General features: G+C 51.3%; 8 protein-coding genes across 8 annotated transcripts; 5 read left to right on the top strand and 3 right to left on the bottom strand.

Moving 5' to 3' along the window:
* Positions 1–684: 684 nt before the first annotated feature.
* ATEG_09128 (cation:proton antiporter) lies at positions 685–2,391 on the top strand (the record flags this gene model as incomplete). The annotated part of the gene is made up of 7 exons (XM_001217749.1): positions 685–790; positions 958–969; positions 1,020–1,070; positions 1,119–1,239; positions 1,295–1,829; positions 1,878–2,107; positions 2,364–2,391. 7 exons carry the CDS (start codon positions 685–687, stop codon positions 2,389–2,391), a joined length of 1,083 nt encoding a protein of 360 aa, XP_001217750.1.
* A 1,020-nt stretch (positions 2,392–3,411) lies between these two features.
* ATEG_09127 (aromatic amino acid ammonia-lyase) lies at positions 3,412–5,496 on the top strand (the record flags this gene model as incomplete). Its single annotated transcript, XM_001217748.1, has 1 exon — positions 3,412–5,496. The coding sequence occupies one exon, from the start codon at positions 3,412–3,414 to the stop codon at positions 5,494–5,496; it is 2,085 nt and encodes a 694-aa protein (XP_001217749.1).
* Positions 5,497–7,122: 1,626 nt separating this feature from the next.
* On the top strand, positions 7,123–7,819 carry ATEG_09126 (uncharacterized protein; the record flags this gene model as incomplete). Its single annotated transcript, XM_001217747.1, has 2 exons — positions 7,123–7,381; positions 7,617–7,819. The coding sequence occupies 2 exons, from the start codon at positions 7,123–7,125 to the stop codon at positions 7,817–7,819; spliced, it is 462 nt and encodes a 153-aa protein (XP_001217748.1).
* Positions 7,820–7,946: 127 nt separating this feature from the next.
* ATEG_09125 (uncharacterized protein) lies at positions 7,947–8,306 on the top strand (the record flags this gene model as incomplete). The annotated part of the gene is made up of 1 exon (XM_001217746.1): positions 7,947–8,306. The coding sequence occupies one exon, from the start codon at positions 7,947–7,949 to the stop codon at positions 8,304–8,306; it is 360 nt and encodes a 119-aa protein (XP_001217747.1).
* A 443-nt stretch (positions 8,307–8,749) lies between these two features.
* ATEG_09124 (alpha-keto acid decarboxylase family protein) lies at positions 8,750–10,864 on the bottom strand (the record flags this gene model as incomplete). The annotated part of the gene is made up of 4 exons (XM_001217745.1): positions 8,750–9,085; positions 9,144–10,486; positions 10,536–10,742; positions 10,789–10,864. The coding sequence occupies 4 exons, from the start codon at positions 10,862–10,864 to the stop codon at positions 8,750–8,752; spliced, it is 1,962 nt and encodes a 653-aa protein (XP_001217746.1).
* A 1,020-nt stretch (positions 10,865–11,884) lies between these two features.
* Positions 11,885–12,523, bottom strand: ATEG_09123 (uncharacterized protein; the record flags this gene model as incomplete). Its single annotated transcript, XM_001217744.1, has 2 exons — positions 11,885–12,207; positions 12,286–12,523. The coding sequence occupies 2 exons, from the start codon at positions 12,521–12,523 to the stop codon at positions 11,885–11,887; spliced, it is 561 nt and encodes a 186-aa protein (XP_001217745.1).
* A 622-nt stretch (positions 12,524–13,145) lies between these two features.
* Positions 13,146–14,735, bottom strand: ATEG_09122 (uncharacterized protein; the record flags this gene model as incomplete). Its single annotated transcript, XM_001217743.1, has 2 exons — positions 13,146–14,165; positions 14,733–14,735. 2 exons carry the CDS (start codon positions 14,733–14,735, stop codon positions 13,146–13,148), a joined length of 1,023 nt encoding a protein of 340 aa, XP_001217744.1.
* A 511-nt stretch (positions 14,736–15,246) lies between these two features.
* On the top strand, positions 15,247–16,219 carry ATEG_09121 (uncharacterized protein; the record flags this gene model as incomplete). The annotated part of the gene is made up of 2 exons (XM_001217742.1): positions 15,247–15,352; positions 15,396–16,219. The coding sequence occupies 2 exons, from the start codon at positions 15,247–15,249 to the stop codon at positions 16,217–16,219; spliced, it is 930 nt and encodes a 309-aa protein (XP_001217743.1).
* Positions 16,220–16,296: the final 77 nt, after the last annotated feature.

Genomic DNA, 16,296 nt, shown 5'->3' with positions numbered 1-16,296 from the left:
GGGAGTTCCGATATGAGCCTGAGGGTAGGAGAGGTCTACTCCTGAGCTCATATCAAGCACCGGAGTGCATCCAAGACTCTTCTGATGGATTAAGGGTATCAAATCTCTATTAAACATTGTATCCCAATTATGTTAGAGGAAGATAGGCTCAAACCACTCTCCAGAGATTAGTTCCCCCTGTTCAGATATGACCTGATATATATGTCAACCGAAAACTAGACTAGATCTCAGTCACTGCAGCCATGGTACTTCCATAATAACCCCAGAAACTACTCCGAACCTGCTAATGTTCAAGCTTCTTATTTTTCTAGAAAATGCGTCTTTGTCTGGGTCGAGCCAAACCTGTTCCTACTTTGGTGACATCACCACTCTGACGACACCCTGACTCTCGCCGACGAGGCTAATGGTCTGTCCAAATGGAATCACATATCCTGTACACCACCAATCCTGCGTCAATCTCTCCGCATCTCGACATTTGATATGGCGGGGGGATTCCTTGCATACCACGAGCCTGGCAGTATGTGGGCGTTGGCCTTCCCACCCTTCAACCACACCTCCCGCCGACGGTACTGACAATTTCCAGTTGTGCAAATCCTCATAATTATATCGTTCTTTTTCTTCCTATCTCTGGCGGAATGGGTTTCCGACAAAGTCATCCGAGCCGGGATCATCGGCCAGATCGCCATGGGCATTATCTATGGCATACCCCTGGCCGATATCCTTGAACATACATGGCAGGAGACGTTTCTGGCGCTTGGCTATGTTGGGCTTATCCTCATCATCTTTGAAGGTAGGTGGCGATCGAGATACCAGTTTCGTCAACTTCAGGGCTGATATCAACAGGTGGACTCGGGGTGCGCCTTGATCTTCTCAAGCAGAATTTTATCCCCAGTATTCTTGGGGCAGCAACCGGCGTGTGTTTTCCCATTGGCCTTTCTTATCTTTTACTGTACCTAGGCTATGGATATGGTGAGTCCTTCATATGTACAGATTGACATCTACCTCACAAATCTCTGCAGGCCCGGTCGAAACGTTCATCATCGGAGCTGCTCTGTCCGCCACTTCATTAGGTATTACCACAATTGCTCTTCCGTCATCATGAAGCTAACGAAAGTCAGGGACTACGTTTGCCGTCATTGCCTCGGCATCAAAAACCGTAGATCTCGCTCAAACAAGAGTCGGCTCGATTCTCGTGAGCGCGGCGGTCATTGACGATGTGGTCGGTCTGGTACTATCCAGGTAATTCCATTCCCTTTCACCCTTGTCCCAAGGTCAAAACTCACATCAATCACAGCATCATCAGCGATCTGGGAAAGCTGTCAGAAAGTCACCATGTCAGTCTGGGCTGGATTATCGGACGGCCGATCGTGGCTTCGGTCGCAATGGCCATCGCCACCCCGATCCTGACCAAGTACTTCTTTGCGCCAGTATTCCGGAAATTCATTGAATACCACTTTGCGCAATACGATCATATCTCAAACATTATTCTCATGACGCTGGTCCTCTCCGCGTTTATCAGCATCGCCGCATATGCTGGAACCTCGGTCCTGTTTGGCGCATTTCTGGCCGGCACGTTTCTGACCTATATCCCCAGTAAACGACCCGAGGGTCCGTTTGTCGTGATGAGCCGCGAGCAGGGAGAGCGGGAAGCGGACAAAAGTCCGACTTTTGTTCATACATTCGAGGCGTATCTTATGGGGGTACAGGGCTATCTGATGGAGCCTTTGTTCTTTGCTAGTGTGGGGTTTGCGATTCCCTTTATCCAGCTCTGGACGGGTAAGAGGATCTGGAGAGGCATTCTGTATACCCTTTTGATGGCCTTTGCAAAGGTTAGTTGTATGAGCCCCTGTCAACGATAGCTTTGCTAATGTGTATAGTTTGTTGTCGGAAGTTGGGTCCCTCTGTGGGGGTTGTTGACCGGGCGCAAAAGACGGGAGGCAGGGCATATTGCGAAGGGATCGAGTTCCCACTCAGGTCAGACAAATGAGTCTCAAGCAGGGAGGAAGCCTTCTGCGACCTGGCAATCTGCGCTTCTCCTGGGCTCGGCCATGGTTGCGCGCGGCGAGATTGGGCTTCTTATCATTGAAATTGGGTACAACGAAACATCGTACGTCAGCGAAGAAGGGTTTATCACCGGGGTATGGGCGATTCTTTTGAATACCATTATTGGTCCGGTCACTGTCGGTGTTCTCGTCAGCTTGTACGGAAAACAGATAGGTGAAGGCCATTGGGGTGTACAAGATGCAGCGCCACCCGACCCCGACCCGGAGCATCCCCGTGCTGTATGATATTCTATGTGTCTCCTTTGAGTATATACAATAGGTCTAGTTTGACTAAAGACTTGGAGATATTACGATGTTCAGACTAGTGCCTATCATTCACTCACAATGAAGACATGGAGAGGTGAGTACGGACCGTTGATGGAAAACTATCAACAAACCAACCTGTTTCAGTATGAGCATCGTACTTCATTATGATCAAACACATTGTGGGAATAGCACCAGGCTCCTCGGCGATGGTTACGACGACTACTGAGACAGGAAATGGAGTCTGTTGGGAAAGACACCCCTGTTGTTGGTTATGCACATGATTTATTTGCCACGCACGTGGTGTCCCTTTCGATCGCATCCTTAGAGGACATTGTATATCCAAGTCGCTAACGGCTCACATTATCAGCTGCAAACTGATATGAATGGCAGATCTCTTAGTCTTAGAGTGCTTTGTCTCCCAGTCGCTGCTCGCATTTCTTTACATTTTGAGGAGATTCGAGGGTAATGGATCAGGTATTCATGGGGTTTCCACGTCAATCACCACTTGGTATAAGAAGCTCGTTTCCTCGACCAAGGAGACTAGTCATAGATGGATGGGTTGAAAACATACGCCACATTATCAATAGAGCCAAAGTCCATAATTAATTTTCACTATACATCCAGCCAAAGAATACTATCATTATAATGCGCCACCAGGGCCACACGGGCGTCAATGCATCATCCATTACCATCCACGTCACGGCGCATGAGTGACAATACCAGCTACCTAGGGAACTGGCGAAATCCAAAGTCACGCCTTGATATCAATCTGCAAGGGATGACTTCACCAGACATAAATAAGCCCTCAATCGGAAGCAGTTGAAGATGTGATGTGTTTCAGGGGAGAGTGACATTCCCTAGCGCTAAATTTTACGTGGCATAAACTTTAACTACTGGGGCTGTTAATTAAGCGCGGCCACAAAGAGCCCACATCGGTGAACAAGTTGGATGAGAAGATTTGCTCCTGTTCGTATTCATTTCCGGACAATTGGCTCTGCACCGGTATAAAAAACTCCCCTCTCATCCCTCGTCGTCCCATTGCGTGTCCTGCGACATCCACAAAGTCATGGCAGTCGATTCGCCCTGTGCAGATCATCCCACAATGGGCTATACCGAGTTCGTGCTCGCGTCGTGTCGCAAGTTGCATGAAACCCTGCAGCAATGTCGTACTGTCACTGTCGACGGCGACTCTCTTGATTTAAGTGCCATTGTGGCAGTCGCGAAGCATGGTACCAAGCCCATTATCACTGACGACAAAGAGGTCCTGGGTAAGATGAAGGCGTGCGTCGATCTTTTGAACACCAGGCTGGCCGAAGGATCCATCATTTATGGAGTCAACACGGGCTTTGGTGGAAGTGCTGATGTTCGAACCAACGACTATGAGGCCCTTCAGAAGGCTCTCATCCAGCACCACAACGCGGCGGTCGTCCTCCCATCCGAAAGGGGCCTCCCAAGCACGCGTGTCCTGGATAGTCTGAAAAAGCATTCTATGCCGACTCCCGTTGTCAGAGCCGCCATGCTGACGCGCTGCAATTCCCTCATTCGGGGCCATTCAGCTGTCCGCGAAGAGGTCATCCGCCATATCATTACCCTCATTGCCCACGATCTGACCCCCGTCGTCCCTTTGCGCGGCAGTATTTCTGCCTCGGGAGACCTGACTCCTCTTGCCTACATCGCCGGCGTGCTGGAAGGAAACCCCGACATCGCCGTCGAGTGTGGGAAGACCCATCAGATCATTCCAGCGAACGAGGCTTTGGCGCGTGCGAATCTCCAGCCGCTTGACTTTCAGCCCAAGGAGGGTCTTGGTCTGCTGAATGGCACTGCATTCAGCTGCGGCGCCGGGAGCCTGGTTGTGTTTGAGGCGAACCAGCTCGCTCTCCTGGCTCAGATCACCACCGCGATGTGTACCGAGGCCATGCTGGGCACCCGACGCAACTTCCACCCGTTCATCGCTGATGTGCGGCCCCATCCCGGTCAGACGGAGGCTGCCAGAAACATTTTCGCCTTCCTGGCTGATTCCAAACTCGCCACCAATCTCCCTCCTGAGGAGGTCGGGCTGGCGCAGGACCGGTACGCCATTCGCACGTCCTCGCAGTGGATTGGTCCGCAGCTCGAGAGCCTGAAGCATGCCTCTGAGCAGGTCCAATGCGAATTGAATTCGACCACCGATAACCCGCTCTTCGACGTCGCGAGCAAAGAAGTCCACCATTGCGGGAATTTCCAGGCTTTGTCTGTCACTTCGGCCATGGAAAAGACCATGTCGGCTATGCAGACGCTCGGGAAGATGGTGTTTTCGCAGTGCTCGGAGATCCTCAACCCCATGTTGAACAAGGGGCTGCCCCCCAATCTCTGCGCCGATGATCCGAGCCGCTCGTTTGCGTTCAAGGGCGTCGACATCAACATGGCGTCCTACATCTCGGAACTCTCCTACATCGCGCATCCCGTCAGCAACCATGTTCACTCCGCAGAGATGCATAACCAGGGGATCAACTCGCTCGCGTTTATTGCAGGTCGATACGCAGCCGATTCAGTTGAGATTCTCTCGTTGATGCTCGCCACACATGTCTACGTCCTGTGTCAGGCTCTCGATCTGCGTGTTCTGCAGTTGGAGTTCGAGAAGGAAGCAAAGAAGGAGTTTGCAGAGATTACCGAGCGCACCACGCGTTCCTTGCTCCGTGAAGACGAGTTTCCAATGATCACATCTAATCTTTGGGAGACTGTGATGACCCACTGGGGCAGCCACACGACGTGTAATCTGGCGGATCGCGCGAACATGGCAGCAAACGAGACCCTGGGTGTTTTGTTCCGCCATCTTGGCCAGGTATCTCCTGTCGTCGATGCTACCAAGATCATACAGACTTGGGAAACCGAAGTACGGACGATGTTGATCAAACAATACGACCAGACCAGGGCTGCGTTTTTTGAATCCCAAACAACCCAGAACTATCTTTGTGGTGCGTCGCGGAAGCTGTATAGCTTTGTCAGGGAGGCCCTTGAAGTCCCAATGCACAAAGGACTGGTGGATCATCCTACCTACACCACATCCGATGGACAGCGCGGAGAGAAGGCTATTGGGACTCACATTGGCTCAGTGTATGCGGCACTTCGTCAGGGCGACTTTATGGGCGTACTTGTCAGTTGCTGGGGTCAGGGCATTGTGAATGGTCACAATGGCGCTCGTGGGTAGCTGGAGGGCTGGAGGAAGTCGTATGCGTGTTTGGCACAGCATCATTGATGCCTACTCGGTTTTGACTGTACGTTTTAGCTTAGATGTCTACATAGGTTGCGTTTAGTGGTTGCCTGGACTTTGTTTCTCAATTAACTCGGGTTTTCAACAACTGGGAGCAATTGGCCTGACATGTGTTCAGAAAAGGGGGAAAAGGAACTATGATGGCCCATCTGCGAAGCTCATAATATCCGCAGTGGTCTGACCATGGCTAGCCTGCCGCTGCTGTATTGAGATGAGATCGTCTATCTTCATCAGCTTCGAAATGCTCCGGGATCGGAGATATTCTTCCAACAGGTCAGACCCACGAGGCGAACAGGTGGGCTCACGCGCATAGAGCTTCTCCGAGATTAGATACTCCAGGTTCCAAGGATTCCAGCCCATGAGATCTCTAGTCCCACGCTGGGTGGCAGTCTTTGCGTTTGTCTACAGGACAAGCGCGCATGCCGTTGATTCTCGACTCACTGGCCCGCTCGACCCGCCGTCTAGCAAACTATGACTTATCTGATCGTACTAATCCGCCGATCCCCCTGTCCTGGGTTGTTGGGCATTGCATGTCAGTTGAAGCAGGCAAAGTTGTAAACATCACGACTCGACATTTGTGCGTTCAGCGAGATCTATAAAGATATGACCCTCCACCCCACCACCTTGAAACTTCCATTCCTTCCTAAATGAGGAGAAGATATATCCCCCCGGCCTTAAACAGGTTCTTCCACTGGGCTGAAGAGGCGGGGGTCGCTTTATCGTCGGAGATTCCTAACGGGTTCGGGAAAGCCGCTCGTAGATCCGGTGGAAATTTGAAGAGGCATGCCGAGCCGACGTGATCTTCACAAAGCTGTGCTGAATCCTTGTCGAGCTCAGTGGAGATCGACGAGGTCGGATGGTTGAGTTATGCAGTTATGCTTTTCAGGCTAGTGATGGTAGTTATGCAACGGACGGTTGTTTGTTGGATGCCGTAAATCGACATCAGGGAGACGATTTCTTTCTGCCTGAGGGGATCATTGGTGCCCCAGGCATATTTTGTTCCTGAGGCATCCCTGGCCATAACGGCTCGTCGCCCTTTCTGGCACATTCCGTTTCCCCTCCATCGGTCTCTCTCCACTGACCCTCCGTCTCCAAGGGGGAATAGATTGACGGTTACCGTCTCTCAAACAGACATTACCCAACCTTGATGTCGTGATTCATCGTATATCTTCCTGGATATATACTACAGGGCATTATATCAGCGCAATGGGCCTTCCGCCGTAGGCTGGGAGAACACAACATGTTTGATGATCTCTGACGTCCTTCACGTTCTCCCCTACAACTCATCGGCATCGATCATTGCTTCACTCGGCAATCGCAGCGATGAGAGGTCAAGCTTTCGCCCGAGTCCCACTAACAGTTGTTACGCGACCCTCCCAGGGACCCCTGGGACAGCCATCACGGTACGGAGCACTGCCAGTGCGCTGGCTGTGATCTTCATTGCGTTATAATGCTGTTATGGCCATGGAAAGGGTGACCCGCCTGGCCGTGACGTGAGTCGGAATGCATATCTCCAGCATAATTCTGTCCTATCAATCTCTTCTTGGGGACCCCAGCCACGATATGCCTGTTTCTGGCCCAGTTCGACTGAAGATGCATCATTTTTCGCTCACCCACCTCCCTGGTTGGGTTCAGATTATCACTCTGGCTATCTGGCCCCACCGGATCTGCAGTGGTTTAACGTGGACCCGGCTGGTCCGAGACAACAACGGTGTCAGACATCAAGAACCATCGACCTGGTCAATCACGCAAAAAGACGACCAAACAGTTGCCATGATGGCCGGAGAATTAACACAACAGATAAATGTCGCAGGCGATCCATGTGATTTCACAGGCTGGGAGCGATTACAAGAACAACTATTGCCGCCGTGTCTGTGGACCATCGCCACCGCAGGGCCAAATTGTTGGACAGCCGCCTGATCGTCACTTGTTTTGACCCACCAACCTCTGTCGAACTCAAATCGCAATTGTCTGGACCCTTGAGTCTGCGGTGCGAACCAAAGTTTGGCGTCCATGGACTCGTGGCCATGTGTTGGCTGACTGCCTGGCTAATGCAGGTCCGGAACTGACCTGCCCTGCCAACCCTGGCGGCTCGGCCCCGGTTTCACAGCAATCATACATCTCAGGCTGCTGCCGAAGTCGGCGAATCGCCGGCTCGAGTGGTGATGATTCTCATCTAGAATTACCAGATATGGCAACTAACTCATTGGCATCACAATTTCCAGCGGCTGGGCCAGAGATCGTCGGCATAGCGTCATGAGCCACATGGAGTCCAGCAGATATAAAGTCGGGATATCCCCAGGTGCAGAGAACCTCGTTCTACTTTGAATCAAGACATTCTTTCTCAGTTATCTCTACTTCCGTATAAATCCATATCCACTACCAAGATGAAGTTCACTGGAATTGCCCTCGCCGGCCTTGTCAGCTGCGTCGCTGCCCTGCCTCCCGCCGGTTTCTTCCCTCCTCCTCCCCCGTTCGCGTCGGGCACTCCCTCCTCCAGCGCTCTGCCGTCGTCCTCCATTGCCGCCAGAGACTTCCCCTTCTTTGGCGAGCCACCGGCCACCCCGATCACTCCCTCTGGCTCAGCCAGTGTGACCCCCAGCGCCTTCCCCTGGGGACCTTTCGAGAAGCGCCAGTTCTTCCCTCCGCCGCCTCCGTTCCCGGTCACTCCTTCTGGTGCTCTGCCTACTCCTAGTGGCACTCCCTCCGGCCCCCCCTCGGGTCTTCCTACCGTCACTCCGTTCTAAGGAGATGCGCAACGATGGATGTCGACTTACGCTAAGCGGGCCTCGCGGCTCCAATGACTTTGATCTTGATTGACTCCGAGCTGAGCTCGGGTTCTCGATACTGTCATAGAACCTCACTCTTGGTCGCAATGTATCAATAGGGTATCCTTCAGGAGGGACGGATGGGGGTTAACGGTTATGCTTTATTCTGATTCTTGTTCCAATGTCACTCGTTAACGGGCCTTGATCGGCCCAGTATATAGACATTGCATTATTCTATACACTGATCATAAAACCGTCAGACTTCAATGTAGCCGATCATGTCAAATACCATGTCAAGAGAGAACCGAATTCACCGTTTTCATAAACGCATGGAATTCCCAGATGGCAAACTAGACATTTTCTACGCTCTGTAAACATTCTACATATGCTTGCAAGTACATTCTTCCCGGAAATTGCTCAGGTTATACCTCGCCGTTCGTCCCCTTATCCTTCCTCCCCTCACCGAACCCCTTCCCAAAGCGACGCATCGCCGGACTGATGTCGTGGGGCTTGATACAACACTCTAGAAGTGCAAGCTTTTCGGGTTCCCGTTCTGCACGAGCCAAGGCCATCAACAAATCGGTCGTCGTCTTTATCTGAGCAGAGAACATCCGCGGGTTGGAGCAGCTTTCCACCATCTCATTATCGAAATGCGGGTTGTCCGCAGGAACAGAATGGAACGTATTGCAGAGGCTGTTTGCGAACAATGCATAATTCCAGTTGCTGTAGTAATTGTACGGTCCGTCGTGGATCGCAGTCTGCAATATATTCTGCATCAGATAACCGCATCTATAGAGGCATTGAGGACAACCTTACCTCCACCGCGTACCCCAAGTTGTTAAAGATAAAGATGATAGGATTCGCTCGTAGGCGAATCATGGTGCTCAACTCCTGCCCGGTCATCTGGAAGCTCCCATCTCCAATCATGAGGATGATGCGTTTGTCTGGCCGGCCGACGTGATACCCCAGAGTTGCCGGTAGGCTCCATCCGATGGAACAGTAAACCATTTGCATCTGGAAATCTGCGCCGCGCGGTAGTTTGATCAGCTGCGCATTGAACCAGCTATCGCCTGTATCGGCGATGATTGTAGAGTTCGAGTTTACTTTAGTCTGGATGCCACGGAGGATGATGGGTAGAGAAAGCGGCGAGTTCTCGTCATCTGAGCCGTTCAAAGTCGCCGGCACAGCCGTTATACAGGGTCTAGGGGTATCCTTGCTGGGTATGTCGGACTCCACGAGATCCTCTATCAAGGAATTCAACGGGACGCCCTTAAAACTCCCACCGTTCGGCATTGTAACTACCCCGTCCTGCAGGTCGAGGATACGGTGAGATTCCTTCCGCAGGTCGATAGCCCCAAACGTGTGCAAGTCCGTCCAACGGCCTCCGACCGTAAACCACAGATCTGAGTTCAGCACCGCTTGCTCGCATGCGGGCTCACTCGCTGTGCACCAGAATGTCCCCAAGACTTGCGGGTGGTCTTCAGGGACAAGGGACTTGCCGTCTGGTTGAACGCACGCTGGACAGCCTAGTTTGTCAATGAGAGCCACCAACTTGTCAGGGGCAACGGTTTGGCGGACGTTAGGCCCGAACAGCAAAATCGGCTTTTTTGCTGCTTGCCAGACACCAATGATGGAGTCGATAATGGACGCAGTATGTGGCGTCTTACACAGTGTCGGTGGGTGGAGCGAAAGCGAACTTGGAGCATCACAGGGCAGCTGTGCAAGATCGTCAGGGATCTCAATGTATACTGGACGCGATGTATCCACACAGCGCTCAATGGCATCGTCAAGTGCTTGCGCAGGATTGTGGCCGGTGAGGCGTACAGAAGCAGCCGTGACCTCTTTGAACATCTGCACGGACTGGTCTTTCTCAGCTGTCCCCAGGGTATGATGGATCATTTGATCCGGATCGAGCTTCATCTGCGGTGGGCAACCGGATATTACCACTACCCTCAGGCCTTCTGAGTAGGCACCCGCGATAGCGTTGATCAGCGAGAGCCCTCCCACCATGAACGTCACTACAATGACGGCCACTCTGCCTGGCGAGGATCGAGCGTATCCATCGGCCGCGTAGCCAGCGTTTAGCTCGTTGCAGCACCCTACCATGCGCAGTGATTTGTTTTTGAGCAGTTCATCGAGCAGGCTCAGATTAAAGTCACCTGTGCGGTTGTCAGTGGATCATCTCCAAGATGCCTCAGTCAAACACACCTGGAACTGCAAAGTAGTCCGTGACTCCAAGCTCCTCCAGCCTGTAGGCTAGTCTAGTTCCAAGATTATAGTCATCGGGGCGAAATTGCGGCTGGATTTGCGGACTTGGTATTCCGGATCTAAAAGTGCGAGGCATCTTCTCGCCGTCCCCAATGGATTTATCATCGAAAGAGGAATCCGGGTTCGCAGCGTTAGCACGCACAAGTCCTACCAAACATCAGCTTTGGTTTTCATTGAACAGATGTCCACATACTATCGCCAGGGGGCTTTAGAACAAACACCCTTTGGGCCGATGAGACGTCGCCGGTGGTCAAGCCAGATGGGGACATTGCAGTGTCGGGTTGGGTGTTTCTGTTAGCAGGCTCTCTGTGATGGATGTGTTCCTCTCCTCGTTCGGCTTTCAAGTGACTTTATATCCTTTGCCAGCTGAATAGCCATCTACTCAAACAGGTTCTACTGCAAGGCTGTTATTGCTTGTTCGACGTAAGGCGACTCTCTTCCTTGCTTCTATGCTGACCTTCGTATGATAGTGAACACTGTCGTTATTGATATCGTCGCTAGGTGCGGCATGAACATATCTATGCACCCTACCTTTTCGGGGACGTTGGAAGCATAAAGCAGAAATACATTTCGTAGGTACGATGTCTAGACCTTCGATGAACGAATTAACTACCATTTTTCTAATCGATCTATCCTTGCCACTGCAATTCAGGCATTCAGGTTGATAGGTTCATGATCTACCGCGATATCTGCCTTGAAATGCAAGATCTCCAGATCGGGTTACTTGCATCTTAGTGACAAGTTGTGCGCAAGAGCAATTCTGCACTTGATGTTTTTGGTCTAGTTTTATTCTGTTGTGCTGGGCACCTTATGTCATTTACCACTTTCTTGGTTCTGCTACAGCGAGACCAGAAACCGTGATTCCGCATATATCGGGCTGCATACATTCTGGGACCGCAACCTAGCTGTATACAACGTAACGCTCTGCATCTGTCTCGTTAAAGTAGCGCCATTTATCTGGATTCTCTCATATGTCTTCACGACAGGGACATGTGCCACAGTCACCAGGCTCACTGGATGTAATAGTTCTTCAGAAAACCCCCGTGCTTGTTTCTGCTCACTACATGATGTACAGGGTCACTTCCGAGACTATACAACGAGTTCTCCACCGCATATGATCCATCGTAACCCCGATAGGATTCACTATCCGACCACCCTCAAGCACTATGTCATCAATTCAGTCCTCCAAAATGTTATCACTGCACAGGATATCTTGATCAGCCAAGTGCTACACAACTTCCTCGTTTCGCAGGAACTATACCATCACTTTTCGTACAGAACCCAGACATTCACAAAAACAATCCGCTCTTCTCAAAGTTCCCACAATTAACCCTCGTTCCATCGGGTGCATGCACCACTACCGAGCGATTCCCATAATAAGCCGGCGTCCCCGGCGTGTTCGACAGGAAAAAGTCCGTGAATCGCACGTCGAACGGGTCGCCAGACGCGACAAATGCCGGCGCATGCTTCCCACTGAGATCGCCGACCTCACACGAGGCTGGGTTCTTGATGTCGCAGGGAGGAGTGTCGGTGCGGCCGTACGGATCGAGGTGCTTGCCGGTGGCGTAGCAGCTGCCGTTTTCAGGGACGGGTTTCTCGTGGATATGGTATTCTTTTCACGGTTAGTCACGGGATTCCCATTGTGTTATGCAGGAGAAATGGTGAGAGCGTCTGGTAAGATGCGACATACGCCAGGATTGGTTTGCGGGGAGATTCCACAGGGTGACGTGCACTATGATGCCCACTCCGCTGGGAGAGGCCTGAGTGCTGATCCTTCCACGGATGGTGGTGTTATCCATGTCAAGCAGACGGGCTTCCAGTGGTGTGTAGACATCGTTGTCGTGGACAACGGGGGCTATGTGCGATTGTTCGTTGGCGCAGAGACAAGTCTGCAGCCAGACGCTGAGAAGGAGAAAGCTTAGTAGCATCATTGCCTGGGTATTAGTTGCTTGTCTGTAGTAATAACAAGAGGAGTTGTCAAGACTACAGGATGCGAGGGGAGAAATGAGGACAACTATCCTAAGTAATAAGGGGCCTGGTGGTTTTAAGAGCGCTAGTTTGTGTGCATCTCAGTCTGACAACACGATTCCAGACGAATAAGCAGCCTGCAGTCACATGTTTGCCCTGCTAAGCCCCCTCTTCATTATCACAATTACAACCAGGACTATGCGTTCTCATTGGGAGACTGGGAGGGCAGGCTGGGACATTTTCTCTATGGTTACACAAAGTACTCTTTGTCTGCGGTTTGTGACAAGCCACGGGATATCTTGGTCGCGATGTGGGATGAATCACAAATGCTAGAACCCAATAACCCAAGGCACAATATCTGCAGGGGGAACAAGAGTTGTTACGGGAAAAATGGGGAATACGAAATATATTTTGCACTGCGATATAACTTCCCTCAGTACACTCTAGCATTGCTTAAAGCTAATCGCGAGCTGATCTGTTTGTGAAACTATTTCTGGACGTACAGAGGCCTGGAGATCCTAATTCTAGAGACAAGGACGCAATCTCAATGAATTAATCGTAGGACATCGTGTCCTCGAAGAATCAGGGGAAGAGGAATTCCTTAATATGCTGCAGTCCTTGGAGATCACCCTCAATCGAGTCAGATTTCCCTTTATCCACCCATCCTTCCGTATAACCTCCCCCAAAATCAATCAGATACGCGTTCTCATTGAGATCAATGAGCACATTATCGGCTTTTGCGTCTCCCCAAACGATACCATGAGCATGGAGAACTTCAAGCGTCCGAGAAATCTGGTCGAACCATTTCTGCGGGAGTCCAGAGTATTGAGGATCAGATACATCAATGCAGCTGAGAGCCGATCCACCACTGTCAATGTAGGACAGGAGTAGACCCATGATACTGCCCCTATCATCCTGGACAATCCCGTGCAGTTGGGGTGTGCGAATGGGGTTACCAGCCTCGATAGCACGAATTTTTGAATAAGTCCGAAGCTCTCGGAGCGTTATCCCCACGTCGCCAGCATACACTATTTTGAAGAAGCAAGGTTCTGCTCGCCCTGGCAGAAAGACCTGGCGAGGTACGGCCGTCAATGAAGTTGCTTTTTCGTCGATTGCGACGTGGATGTCGCGCGGCGAATAAAAAGGGAACATTGAGTAGTCGATGTTAGACGGGGGTAGCTGGGCACCGACCAGGTGGTTTTCTTTCCCGTCGGATTCCTCAAGAAAGACTGGCACCAGCTCGTTCTCCTCCGCTTTGACCCTGTAGTGCAGTTCTTCTGCAAACAGACAGTCCTGAAGCGTATACCGCTGGCTCGTGTCCAATGGAGGGAGGCTGCGGAAAATTGGCATAAACGGTCGAAGGATCCAATCGTGCATCTCATCAAGAGTATCCTCGTAGAAGCCATCCTCGTCTGCTTCGGGAATGAAATCTGGTTCCTGGCGACTGACTTGTCTGAGATACTCTTTCAGGATGGCTGGGGAGCTTCTGAGCTCGTCTTCGAAGACATCGATTTTGAAGTGCTTGTCGGAGACATAAACATTCAGCTGAGTGTCCTTGTTCTTGACGCTTGATCGAAATGGGCCGATATCATAGATCGGTCGCTGTTGCTCCATGAATAATGCGATTTCAAGATGGACCAAAGTGGGTTAAGGGTATCGAGTCCAGAAGGTCTGTTACTCAAGCAAGATGAGGACAGGTTCGTTGGAGACTAGGTTTGTTGCGATGAAACTGGCAAGGGGGCTGTGTTGATTATTGCCAGTGCCTCAGGCCCCTAACCTGTCTGCTTAGGCCTGGCGCTTCGACTGCTTCATATCTAGAGGTCTCCCACAACAACCATCAATCTAATCACCTCTTTTTGAGTTTCACTCCTTCCTTCCGTTACGACTGTCATTATAGCAGAGACAATAATGCGGAACTTTCTACCCAAGGTACGCGAGCGATCCTCAATGATAGGCATTACTTCCGGCTCCCTTGAATGCATAGCTGTCACGTGTGAATCGGTTGCTTGTATAAGTGGACTGCATCTGTGCTAGAGCTCGACCATCCACGTCTCAGGATGCATTTACCAGGCGTGGAAAGAAAGTCTGGTTCCTGCGCTAAATGCAACGGCAAAGTTAGACTGAACTTAGATTGTAGTACTATACGGAGTAGAAGGGCGTCGAACATACCATGGTGGCGAACATTTGGCTTATAGTACTGTGCTCCCTCGCTCAGGTGCCATTCTAACTGTCTTTTCCCCATCTTCTCATGCGGTTTTCTGCTTGATGCCTTGCGCCCATACCGGGTCAAGGGGTTCGGCTGGCCCGCATTTCGGGATGAGGCGCAGGGAGTTGGATCAGCTTTATAGTCGCTATAAACAGTCCACTGAAACTCACCCAGTGTGGCTCACTGACATGGTGCGGATTCTTCTACAGCCTACGACTTTTTGGAAAATTTTTGACGTTGTGCATTATCCGTGGGTTGGAGACATTGGCGGAGCAGAATAGTGCCCTTGATAGAGTGTACCAAGGATACTTAAATACATATCTCGGTTTTTAGAATGAAGATTCATAGTAGTTTCCTCGACACTGCAATCAGTGGCAGATCAATTTAGTAGTGGGACGTAGTCACATATATATATCTCCAAGCCTTCCCGTCTGACCACCTCTCCACTCCCCTTCCAAAACAACACTTCTTCACACCATGTCGAACGATGACCGAGGATGTATTCCAAAATGGGGCGAGTTGCCCGTCGAGCAGTACTTAATTGCACGTTCCCTTACAGGTCAATCCTACTGTGCCCAGAAAGGTCATTAACGTTCCGCAGAGATACTGGGACTACACCGCGACAGAGCCCCCCGAACAACAGCGCCTCCGGCTTATCGGGCGATTTGTCGATCTAGACGAGATACCCCGCGAATGGGATCCCGTCAACTACGGCGCCCCATCACGAATACCCACAGCGGAGGAAATCGACATAGTTCTTCGTCCCTGGCGGTCAGACATCCTGCGCCAGAAAGCATGGCAAATACTGGAGTCCGGTAACGACGCGCCGATCTTTCTCCGGACGCACTATGACCCGGAAGATGACAGGACGATGGAGCAATGGGTCAGTGCATCGGAGGAACTTGAGAACCAAGCCTGGTGGGCGTGTCTGAGCGATGCAACATTCTTCAACTTTGGCCCCGACTGGCAGCGCGTCTACGATATCATGCCCGAGGTTGCAGGCCCGGTGAGTGGGTCCGGGTATAAGCGATACCCGTCGCCAGGAATTGTGGAAATATCACGATCACAATTCAAGGGCTCCCTTAGCAAGACCAAGCAGAATGAGCCTAATCGGTGGAGGGAGGATCCGCATCGCTTTATTGAACTCGAGGCGGCTCACCTCCTCCGCACCGTGGCGGCAGCATATATCCTCATTGCGGATCAGGAAGCCTTTGAGACCGGCCGATTGCGTCTAGTTTATGTGGATGGTAAACGGAATGTTATCCAAGAGACACGCATCGAACCCGATGGGCAGACAATCACGGACGTCATCATGGACTGGGATCAGCTGAACCTGCCGCCGGAGTTGTGGGAGGAGGGGACCATCGGTGATAGATACCGCGTTACCGGGGATTTGGGGAGGGAGCTGTATCAATTAAGCGAGGCTGATATGGCGGATCCTGGAGCTTGATAGTGTGGAGATGGTATCTCTAATAGTAGGTATATTGAATGGCTAGAAAGAAGACTTGATATGAGATGAGATTTCGG

This window comes from Aspergillus terreus, genomic scaffold, assembly GCF_000149615.1.
Source record: "Aspergillus terreus NIH2624 scaffold_14 genomic scaffold, whole genome shotgun sequence".
NCBI lineage: Eukaryota > Fungi > Ascomycota > Eurotiomycetes > Eurotiales > Aspergillaceae > Aspergillus > Aspergillus terreus.
Note: the sequence above shows the minus strand (reverse complement) of the source record. Positions and strands in the feature narration are given on the sequence as shown.